Source organism: Dermacentor andersoni, chromosome 4 (genome assembly GCF_023375885.2).
Source record: "Dermacentor andersoni chromosome 4, qqDerAnde1_hic_scaffold, whole genome shotgun sequence".
Lineage (NCBI taxonomy): Eukaryota > Metazoa > Arthropoda > Arachnida > Ixodida > Ixodidae > Dermacentor > Dermacentor andersoni.
The window spans coordinates 163,371,650-163,383,969 of NC_092817.1; the positions used below are offsets into that span (position 1 = coordinate 163,371,650).

The 12,320-nt window shown below is 44.2% G+C and overlaps 1 protein-coding gene across 2 annotated transcripts in view; it reads right to left on the reverse strand.

The window, feature by feature from the left end:
- Positions 1–240: 240 nt before the first annotated feature.
- The window catches only part of LOC129386574 (uncharacterized), a 33,339-nt gene continuing 21,259 nt past the window's right edge, over positions 241–12,320 (reverse strand). For both annotated transcript variants that reach the window (XM_055074648.2, XM_055074647.2), the window contains exon 5: positions 241–613. In XM_055074648.2, the coding sequence (XP_054930623.1) occupies positions 477–613 (137 nt within the window). In that variant the 3' untranslated portion in view covers positions 241–476. The remainder of the gene's footprint in view (positions 614–12,320) is intronic.

A 12,320-nucleotide genomic window follows, 5' to 3' on the forward strand; every position in this document is an offset into this window, starting at 1 on the left:
TCAACCGCAGTTTCACGATGACAATCTTCGAAGTTCTGACCTATTTCCCCCTGAGAACCTTCGCCGTGCACACTGCTACAAAACCATAAAGAGAAACAATCTATTTTGTGGCATATATTGGGAACCAATATCCAGACAACCCAGGTAGTAGTTTTAAATTTTTTAGTCGACCATCTTTTTCGAATGAACTGGTTTCAGTCCAGCAATCGCAATATGTTATATGCAGCCATTACAGCGACAACTTGTGAAATACAACTTTATTGATTGGAACTTAGGTAAATTAGTTCCTACATAACTTCAGCTGCTTCATGAACCGAATATCATCCGAACAAACATTTAATCTGCTGTTTTACATAGCTACGAAACTATTCTAGGACACTGACCGTGTAATGTCTCAAATGTAGAAATGAAAAAGAAATGCTGCACGTGGATAACATTGACACTGGCGCTATAACACAACAACGTTGTTAATTATTTTAGGCAGACTTAGTTTTGCAGTCGCTTGAATAGACCGCATGCGACTCCTGACATATTTCATTATATTTGTTCTCGCATTCGGTCAATGTTGCATCGATAGTTTGGTCCCACACATACATTTCGCATTGGTCCTTGCCTGGAAATGAAAAGTGAAATGAAATTAGCAAGAATAAATCCCGCTCACTCCTACCAAACTTGCAAAATATGCTATAGAAGTTACGGAAAACGCTAAATATACTGCACCCGGCTCCTTCTTGCAGAAAGAAGGCAATCATCATGTAAAATAGGGTTGTTCTAGAAACCAAATTTTGGAACGCGCTTTGTACTGAAAGCCACGTACAACGCTACCAGATTTTTCGCTTAAGCCCTCTACTCTACCTCAAAAAATGTGCTGTTGATGTTCGAATTTTCGGCGTTTTGTGATGCTGACCTCGAAGTGCTTGCGTCCATCATTGGGAGGCCGCTTTTTAAACCGAAGCCTTCTTTGCCTCTTCCTTCGACTTTCCATGCGCTGCTGCTGCTGTTGTGACTGCTGCTCTTTGAACCGTGGGTGGGTCACCGAGTCGATGGGTGGTTCAGAGCGTGCATATACGTGGCAGGAGTGTGACAGAGAAGAAAAGGTACGCGAGCAACTCGTTTGGACCACACCATGTCGAATGTGCAAAATGGCCTGTGGAGATCCCGGGTCGTCGCGACATTAGCCTCTTGACAGCTGCAATGATCCGAGATTCCCGGCAAGCGCTTACCTTTCTACCAACGTGCTAGTGCAGAGGGAAGCTAGATAGAATGAAAGAGAGGAGAAGGGAGAGGGGCAGGGTATGTGTAGAGCCGGCGCAGTCGCTCGCAGTTCCCATACAAATTCAAAGGGCGAGGGGGACAGGGAAAAGCTGACATGTGAAGGCAAGGAAACACTTTATAAACTTAAGTTCAAGGTACAGTACGGCACGTTTCTGCTATTTCTGAAAATAAAACCGGGGGAATATGTCTAGCGGACAACATACGGAGGGGGTGCAGAAGCCGAGCCGCATTAATTAAAGCGCACCGCAAGGTCAAGGCGACTGAACGGAAGTGGTCGCACATCAAATCAAGACTTCTGTGCCAGCCGCAATAGCTTTGCGGCTATGCCATTTCTCGAGGTGGCGAAATGACCGATGCAGCCGAATTTGTATGGGAGCGGAATAAAAGAAAAACGCTCATGCACTTTGATTTAGAGACATGTTAAAGAATACCACGGTGCCAAAATTAATCCAGAGCGCGCCACTACGGCTTGCCTCATGATCCGATTGTGCTTTTGGCACGTGGAGCCCCCTAATCCAATTCAAGTTTAATGCTTCTGCCACGATGCTTTGTGTCATGTGAAGAAATGACAATGCTCAACCCTGCCAGAGCGGATGAAATTTGGCTCACAACAAAGCCTCAAGCAAACAGCTCTCCTTTTGTATTTCGTGTACTACGCAGACAAAGAGCAGTGGCACACGCACAGTGACGTTTAACATCAACTCACCACTGTTGTGTTTGACAAAACCTTGAAGAAATTAAACGCTTGCCGTCAATATCACCGCTAATTACCGTCAATCAAAGTAAACAGCACAGAAAGCTTCGCTTTCATCGACTCCGACAGTGTGTGGGGCCTGCATAATTTCTGAGCCAATGTATAAATTTTCTTTTCAGCATGAACACAGTTTTTCGCGCGCAGCTCTTAGGCACCCCTTCCTGCGACAAGCGTCGGCATTATCCTTCGTAACCAAGCAAACGAACGCAGCGGAGGACGAAAGCGAACGTGGAGCGCAAAGAATAAGGTGAAGGAGGAGGGTGCAGTGGAACTATTAGGCCAAAAGCGGAGAAGGACGGTTTGGTTATGGCGCGAAAAAAAAAATCGTAGTACTGCGCAGCACAGGCTTCGCGGCGATGATGGCTACATGATGGTGCCAGAGTAGCGCTCGTCGTCTCTATGGAAACAAAGCGCTGCCTGAGCGGAGGTGTCTGTCTGCGGCAGCTGCTGTGAACCGCGCCCACGCGCCACCCACGTTCCGCCTCTCGCGATCTCCCGATTAACGAGGCAGTCGCACCATACATCGCTTTCTTAGCAACGTGCCACACGAGACAGGTTATTCGCGCCAGCCAATGTATCGCGACGTGAAAACAAGCTTAAAACAGAGCTCGAATTTCGCGTTATGGGGTATGTAATCGTCGGTGAAATTTTTAATCGCCTGTGACGCAGCGCTGTTCAGCCTTCTTAGTTGAATTTCTTGACGAGGCGTCAATTATCTGGGTAAGAATTCGCAGTGTTCAAGCAACTGTTAAAAATATTTCCCAACACGCTTGCTCATTATCAACTTGTGTGCACATGTCAGAATTATTATTTGAAGCCTAGCTCAGTGATGCTAGCGCTGCGGTTGTCGCCCAACTGCGCCGACAGAATAAACCTACTACTTCCTATTATCTTTCAACAAAATATGAGAAATATGCGGCCACTCGGTGCCGCAAGAGTTGTTAGGGCTTTCCCAACAGGAACTAAATCATCGAGAGCAGTTTTACCGCACAATCGAAAGTGCCATGGCGTGGTCCAGCGGCTGCAGTAGCTCTCAGGTGCACCGAGTTAAGCTACTCCAATTAAGCATGAATCGCACTGCTGCTTCTTCCTTGGGCTGTTGTATATTTGAATACATTCGACCCCGGTGCGTACGCGTTGCTTATGCAACGGGACAGTCTTGCTTTTGAGTGCGGAGCGGGTGATCGCTGGCACTGAGCCAGACCCAGCGCTCTGCTCTTTCATGACTAGTGTAAACCGGTGGTGAAATTTAGGACGCTATGTGGTGTCTCGCTTGATTTTGCGAAAATAACACGCAGATTCACGCATGCATGGCAGTCGTGAGCGATTCTTCCACTATCCAATTTTTCATATATCCTCCTTTTTTGTTGAAGTGGCAGCTTCACGAGGTAAGAATGTTGGACGGACACTTCTAGGCTTTTGGTGGACTCGACACCTTCCTGGAATTTTCGCGTCTGGATAGTGACGAAGCGCCGCTGGTTAGGCCTTGCTCCATCATAGGGTCGTGATAAAAATTCGCTGCCAGCTGACGCAGTGACAAGCAGCAGATCTCCTCGACAAGATAGCCTCCAATATACCCAGATCAGTAAACCGTTTTCATGACACGCCGTGAGATCATTGTCTAGAATGGCTGCTAGAAGCCAAGATTGGGTCCGCGGAAGACATGCTGGCCACTACGACAAACGCTCTTGCTAAGTTAGCCTTTGCGCTTGCAGGAAGGAACGGCGAAAGCTCGCGTGTAGAGATAAGCCTCCAAACTGAATTCGCGCAGCACAGATGAATCTGACAGCGTTACACAATCGAAGTTCACACGTATATATCTGCACTTCACGACAGCAGCGACGCACATCGAAATGCACGAAGAGCGAAAGCGAATTACCCAGGCACTGTCGACCATCGCGGTATTTCAAATACACAGCATATCAGTGCAGCATCAGCACAAGAAAAAATAGGTAAATTTTTTATAACGCTGGCGTATCTTATTTACACAAGTTAATCCGTCCTAAAGACAACATTTATAGTGGCTAGATCACGTTGAGGGCTCTCAAAACGTTTCTGACATCTTCACGGAGCACGCAGAAGTGCCACAGTGCGTTTCGAACTACTAGATTGCTTTTGAAACACTTCTTACGACCCTACAGCTTTGTTGTAGTCCACAGTATGGACTGCGATGAAGGTGGGGTGGAGGGGGAAGTTCATTTTTCATGTTTGCCTACAGTTTCTTAACCAGTGACCAGTTATTGCTTTTACTTGGTTTTCCTACTGTAAAAGCCACATATGTTATATTTTGCCATCACTTCCATAAATCTCCTGCGAATGTCCAATGTACTGCTCGAAAATGCAATTTTTGCTGCTTCAAAAGCTGTTCCAAATTTCCATTGGTCTGTAGCATCGCTGCGAGCAGTGGTTTGTTTAGCCTAAACAAACTAGCACCACTTACAAGATATCCGTCTTCAAACTGTTTTACAAAATTAATTAAAATTTTAACTAGGATTAGTTCTTGTTTGGTTGGTTAAGGTGCTTGCTACAGGCGCGTGTATCCCGGCAGTTTGGTCAGGCTTTTGCCCTGCATGAGCATCTCGTCTCAGGTCAGGAAGTATTTACTCTTGTGGACAAGTTTGGTGTCGTGTAGATATGCTAGTAGAAGTTCATAAGACTTCCTTACGAGCTATCCTCAGTCTTTTGGGATACATTATACGTTGCATGCATGCTTCAGAAAAATGTGTTGGTTCGAGGTTGTTAATAAGCGGCTTCCTTCCAGCATTGGAGCCCCTGTCGGCCCAAATAGTCTTCCTTGTCTGTAATTTATTGACATTCTGTGCAAAAGGAATAGGTAGGTCGCAAATTTTTGAATACCGATTCGTGAGCGCAGGCCGATCACTTCCTTATTCTAATAAATAGACCACCTTCAAATCATTAAGGCCATTCACCACACCGGGCTCGTGAGGTAGGATTAAAGGTGACAGAAAGTGGCAACGCTGCATCCTTTTAACTCTAGTCGCTGATGGGTGCTCTTACTGTTGTTGACCTTCAGAGCGCTTCTTTTCAATACCATGCCCTCTTTTATTCTCACAACTCCGACACGGGAAGGGATCCAACGGTTGACGATATTGTACACTTTGCTTAAGCAATGCGTGATTAACGGCAGCCACTTGCGATATAATTTCTTAGGATGATCACGACCGGGAGTTTTGAAGTGCAGCTGTAGAGTCCGCTAACACGGCAGTCTTGCGTAAATGGGGCTGTTTCAATTAGCGTAGCACAACTAACATAGCAGAAATATTCGTGATATGGGAACATGACTTGGCAGTCCAAGACGCCTGACACACTACCTCAATTGAAGGAATCGAAAACAAAGCAGCGCTGTCAGATCAAACCAGCATGACCAACCTGCCTGTTTACACCGTGCATGTAATCTTGGTAAGCAGTGTCTAGGTGTCTAAACAACAGAGTGTGCCTCTGAAGGTGCGAAGTGTTCGTAGGGTAACCGAAGAATGCGGTGATCATAAATATTATCATCTAGCAACCAACCTGCCAGGTGCCTCTGTTTCATATGAATAATTCTAATGTCGCATAGGGTACGTAATGCCATATAAGAGCGATAACGAAGTCTAGCTCTGCTCTTCCGTGGAAGAGCTTTGCCAGGGATGGACTGAGACGTAGGAGCTGGGTCGGAAACGCTTGAGAGGCTAAAATACGAAACGACAGGCTGAGTCTCGCACATAAATTTGTTGTTTGACTCTAACTTCCCGTTCACGTTCACGCTACAATGATCTTTAAATTGTCACTTATGCCTCTGTTGTAAATTCCGTGTGAATTAACTCAGTTCATCCACAGGAGGGTCCCGCACTTGTCTTTTAATTGATAGTTTCACATAAGAGTCCGTAAAACACACCCAGATTTCAACAATACCAACGCCTTTTTTGCAAAGCTTCCGGGAGATCGCATATCTCTAAAGTAGCCCTACTCCAAAAGTCTCTACAAAACAGGGAATGGCTCCACTGCTCCTCAGATTCAATTCGGCTTTTCGAACATGCGTTCTAAATCATTGAAAAGGTAACAATTTTTTAATTGGTCGAAAGAAAATTCTGACTTTTTCTTAAAGTAGCGCCCGTTTGTTCAGGTAATGTACTTTAGGTAATCTGCTGCTGCAGACGGATTTGCTCTATATCAAACGATCAATTACAAAGGATTGCTCAAAGTTGTAAAAAAAAGAAACAATTCATATATAAATATGTGTACGGGAATGAGCTATCGTAGGCTATTAGTTCCATTGGCATTACAAGCATACATGATAATGTACTAACGAACATGTAGCGCTCTTTATACAGGTTAGGTAACTTTACTATAGAAAAGAAAGCTAGCTGAATTAGGCTCAGGAAAGCTCTTTTGTCAGTACTTGTAACCTGAACGATGGTGGAGCCGGTTAATTGTACAAGCTGCATTACTAGTTGTAGTCTGAACTGTTTTTAAAGAAGCGGCTTCTGCAAAACAGCGCATTTCAACCAATCCAGGTAGATTTCAGAAAAGGATTGAGAATTACCTGCTCCACAAATTTCAGTGTCCAAACATTTGATGAAAGAACGTTCAATAAGTGCTCGACGTATTCATTCGCATAGGCCGCATGTTGAAACTAGGGAGCCAAAGCTGAACAGAAGTCATCTATGCTTAACAGACCTAGAAAAATTATGTTCCTAATTGCACTGGTACCACGATTTTTGAAGAAAGGCAACGCGTGTTCGTCAGTATACAGATTTACAATATATGAGGCAGCCTTAGGTTACAACCCATGACATTAGCGCCGATTGCTCTCCTAGCGGGCGCATCCCAAGGTCGAGGGTCGCCCGTAAGAGCCACTGCGCGGCCGTTTGCGTTGCAGGGCGTGCTACTGGTGCTTAGGTTTAAATGGTGGCACGCAAGCCTTCGTCATCCGGCAAGCCTGGTACACACCATTATGACGTTGTTTAGAGCCATACCAGACGTAATCAGACGAAACAGCGTGATTGGCCTGTTGAATTCTGCACATCTCAGGGAAATTCCGAGATGAGACAAAGACCATTCTGTACGACGAGTGAAATTGCACGTTTTCCCTTTTGCTTGCCTTCCTTCCATTCGAGTCGTGTGGGTAATCTAGCCGTCCTGAAGTCATCATCATCATCATCATCATCATCAGCAGCAGCAGCAGCAGCAGCAGCAGCAGCCTGGTTATGCCCACTGCAGGGCAAAGGCCTCTCCCATACTTCTCCAACTACCCTGAAGTACACAGCAATAAAGATTTGTGAGTATATTGGGGCGCGTTCACTAAATGCTGGGCCTTTACCTGATGAAGCATGCTGGAAGTCCAGCTGATGAGAAGGATTTTCGTGGTTTCGGAGACAATGCGCTCACTTCAAAACCCTGTGATTTCGATAGTGTGTATTGACCGCACTGAAATGGGCAAATATCAAGTATATTATTCGAGATTTGTATCGGCGGCTTGTAACGCGGCGGTAGTCGTACGACATCAATGGCAGCAAATACAGTTGGCAGTCATGCGATGCTTATCGTTAAACACTTAGTTATGTCTGTTGTCACACGTTCTTTTCTGTAGCATCTGCAAAAGTAAGACGTAACCAATGTAAAAATAAATATACGTTAACAGCCTGTTAAACTTCTTGGGAAATCTGTCATTCCCCTAAGAGCTTTCGAAGAATACAGCGAAGGCAAGGTTGGGAGTCAGTGCAAGCCACCTAACGTTGGGCTTTTTTAACACGCGTATTCACGTGAAAGTTGCACTGCAGAAATTCGAATGAAACAGTTGCCTTGTTCAACCGCAATAAGATATATATCATGTGCTTACGTTGTGTATAGCTTTTGAAATTGGTCTCACAAAACACCATATCTTTGTTTCTGAGGGAGGCTAGCAAAAAAAAAAAAGTGTTCACTTGAATATACGTACACATACGAAATAAATTGAAGGACATTTACCAAAACATCAAGCTTATGATGATGATAAAAAAGTGCACTCGTTTTCACTTTAGCATATTTCTGAGCAGATTAGCTTCTGTTGATTGAAGTAACCTTTGCCTCAAATTCGAAATTGCAAGATACCTAGTCGCTGGTTGGAGGAACATTCTTTAATCACGTCTTAGATCCGAATGTAGTTGGATATCTTACATCATAGGCAAAGCAGACGCTCGTATTTCTTAAACTTCACGCCACAAGAAAAGTATGCTGCGTCAAACTGTTTGTGAAAAACGGCACCAGGGTCTGCACATTGCTGTTTCCAAAGCAATTGTCGTATAGTACCGCTCTCAATACAGCGCGGGCGTCACGAGCAATGAGAGAAAGAAAGAGCATGCAGCTGTACTGCACAGAAACTACAGTCGGTACTCCGCAGCGACTACCAAGGCGATGTTTTCAAATAAAGAAAGCGCTTCTGGATGAATGGATGGATGGATGTTATGAGCGTCCCCTTCAGAACGGGGTGGTGGGTTGCGCCACCAAGTTCTTGCTATTATACTGTCTAATGTCCTACGCAAGTTAAAAAAAAAAAAAGAGAAAGCCACTATGAACTCCCACACACACATTTTCTGACCCTCTAGTGCGAACTTTGCTTGCGCACGTCTCCGTTTTTTGTAGTTTCCCTACTTTTCTTCCGCCAATCTTCCAGTCACCTCTTACTAATCTCTATTGCGGACATGTTCACTTTTCTCTCGCTGAACCAGGTGCTGTTTACACAGGCACAGCAACGCCACCTGGCCGTAGTTGTCGAGTCTATACACTGTATCTTCGCCTTCACGACGCGAAACCTGTTTAAGTTACCCTCGTTTGCTACTCTCAGCAACTACTTAATCTACGAGATAACCATTTGTTCCACTCAGAACAGCAATTTCTCATAGTTGTTCATCATGTACGCTAGTGTTCATGCGCACAATCCTTACGCCAGCAGCGAAAGGCAGAAGAATGTCGCGGCTTCACTCACGAGCTGATTGAGTGGAGCGATACGTTCATTTGCTTCATACATTATAGCTCGCAGACAGCTATCTGTGGGTAGGTTGACAAAGAGGAGAAACCGTTGGGCACGCGCCATACCTGCGATGTTGTTATTCCACATAATCTTCGCTTACAATGCGACAGTGCTAAAAAGAAGAGAAACGACACCGTTCAAGTGGATTTACTGATGAAAGCTAGGCGCAATGCTTGGTGTCATGCTGCCGCACGTCGGTTATGAAGACAGTGTCGATATCTCAGCCTACCTCCAGCGTGCCGAAGAAGTGATCTCACCTGTCTGGGCATCAAGAAGCAGCCAAATACCTAATGTCGACATCATAACCTTCGTTGAGGCTACGCGGAATACCATCCCAGCACCTGTGTGTGAGTTTGGTTGGCGATACGCCGAGGGCGCCTATGCGAAAAACTTTTGCGATGCCATTTATTGCAATGTAAAATACTCTCAAGTTTTTGTGGACTGGAGTATGAGGTCATTCCAGACATTTTTACATCATCACAATGGTGCTGCGCATGGCCTGCAGTCGTTCGTGTTCAGCAGCTTAAGACGTTTCATGTGCGCTATAAACAACCAACTGTGAAAATCTAAGTATTTACTTGCTTTGTTAGTTTCCTGTATTGCGTGCCCATTTTGTTTAACGTTTTGTTGGTGCCAACGAGACATTTGGCATTAAGAGGGTAGCGTTGATACGCGCACATTCTTGTTGTTTTTCGACGACCGTTTTTCATCAGTTAACAGACGTTAGAAAGTCGTCGCTCGATGCGAGATGCGTCTTTCTTTATGCTAACTTTCTCTAATGTTATCGCTAACTTAAGAGCAAAAGATTCTTTGTCAGGTAGATTCCGTGCGAGAGATCGAATGGATGAGTATACTTTTGAACGCACGTGAGCACCGCTGATTGAGATTGACCTGTAGATCCTTTCGACGAGCGATAACTGGGCTAGCTGCTATTGTTGAGTCTTGTGTGTTCTTCGTCTTCAGGGACACAAGATCGCCCAGTAATGCGCTAAATCCCTAAATGGCGTTATTGGAAGTACCATTCTTTGCCATCGCTACAACGTGGCAATCGATTGAGGTAATTTTTGAGAGATTCTGGGCGACACTTTAATGCTATAAATGAAGCTATATTATGAAGGCCGTTTGGAAAAATATTCCTGAATGAATCATACTCGAAGGATAGTTAATTGAGTATATTACCAGCTTAACTTTATTGCTTAGAAGAACATTGTGTGGGCCTAGTTGGTGCGTATTTGACAAATATTTTTCAAAGCGCGAACAACGAACACAGAACAAAAGGAATGTCCTGTGAATAAAGAATATTTGTCAATTATCTTTATCTTTCGTAGATTTCGTAAAGGTCTTCGATTAAGTAGGGGTACAAGCAGACCTTTAAATACGGCGTAACCGACTTGTATGGTAAGCATGCGTAAAAATTGTCAAAAATTACTAGTCTGTACACAAGGTGTCCAAACTGACATGCACGAAGCCTTAAATGAAGCTGGATTATTTTATGAGACAAAACGAAAACGTTTATTGTGCAAAAGTTAACAAACCGACTATAATTTTTCATTTCTGACAGCCAATAGTTGAACAATAGGATTAAGAAACATTGTATTTATTGTTGCCGTAATAGACATGTCGATTTGAGCGTTTTCATAATTGTAAAGGATGTCAAAATGGTGTTTCGATCAGGCTACAAATCGCACGTTCTAGTTCTTTTAGCGAAGGTAAAACTCTCGCGAAATATAGCAAAATACCATCTGACTACACCCCCACGCGCACAAGATAGCGGCGCCATCAAGCAGCCTCATTGGGAAAGCAAGCTGTTCATCGCCATACTCGCCATTATGGGCAACATCTTTCTTAGTTGTTGGCGCGAAATAATAAGCAGGAGCCGTGGGTGGCTCAGGGGAAAACATGAGTGTTGTTATCGTTTCTGATCAGCCCTGTATTACAACTAAGAAATCGCTCACTTCCTCACTCAGACTGTTTGATGGTGATGCTATCCTGTGAATGCGGGCACGTAGTGACGTGGTGCCTTTCTTGTTTCGCAGGATTTCTTTTTTCACCAATAATCACCATCGTCTATTTTTATATTTACTGCCCAAAAAAAGGCCTCTGGCAGTGATCTCCAATTACACGTGTCTTGCGCTAGCTGGCTCGTTAATATGCCTAGAAAATTTTTCATTTTATCACCTCACCTAAATTCTTACCAACCTCGCCTGCGCATCTCATTGGCACTTATGCCAATCTAATACACAACCGATCAAATGCTCTACGCTTTAGATGCCCTGCCTAGCTGCACTTATTTCCTCTGAATGTCAACGGGAATTTCCACTACACCCGCTCACTCTATCATCCACACCGCTATCTTCCTGTCACTTGACGTCACGCCAAACACCTTTCGTTCCTTGGATGGTTGCGCGGTCTTTCACTTATTGTGAAGCTTCTTTGTTAGCCTCTATGAATAAGCCTTATAGGTTAATACCGGTAGAATGTAATAATTGTATCTTTTTTTCAACAATGGTGGTAAACAGCCGGTCTTTATTTTGTAATGCATGTCATATGCGCTCCAAGCCATGTTTATACCAAAAAAAGTTCTGTCGCATGATCAGGACCTTCTATGAGTAATTGACCTGATAAACGCACCCTTGAACATATTCGAGAGGTTCACTGCCAATGACAAACTCTTGTTCTCTTGCCCAGCTATTGAAAATTAGCTTTACATTATCATAATAATTGTCATCCGTACCGTTATACTTTCTTGGCGAAAATCTTCAATGTCCTTCTCATTCAGCCCCCACTTTTCTGAACAAGACCATGTCATCTGGTAAGCGTAGATTTGAGGAGATATTCCCAGTTGATCTTTACTCCTAATCCTTGCCAACTTCAATACTTCTAAGCATGCAATCACCCGCCGTGGTTGCTCTGTGGCTATGGTATTGAGCTACTGAGCACGAGGTCGCGGGATCGAATCCCGGTTTCGGCGGCCGCATTTCGATTGGGGTGAATTGCGAAAACACCCGTGTACTTAGATGTAAGTGCCCCTTAAAGAACCCCAGGTGGTCGAAATTTCTGGAGTCCTCCACTACGGCGTGCCTCATAATCAGAAAGTGGTTTTGGCATGTTAAATCCCATAATATAATTTTTTTAATCATGCAATGAGCATATTTCTATAGTAATTGTGTATCCTTCCCTGACGCCCTTCTTAATCCTTATTTTCCTGTTTCTCTTGCGCTTAATTAAATAGTTGCGGAGTCTTCATAGATATTTGCGAATATATTCACGTATGCTTCCTAT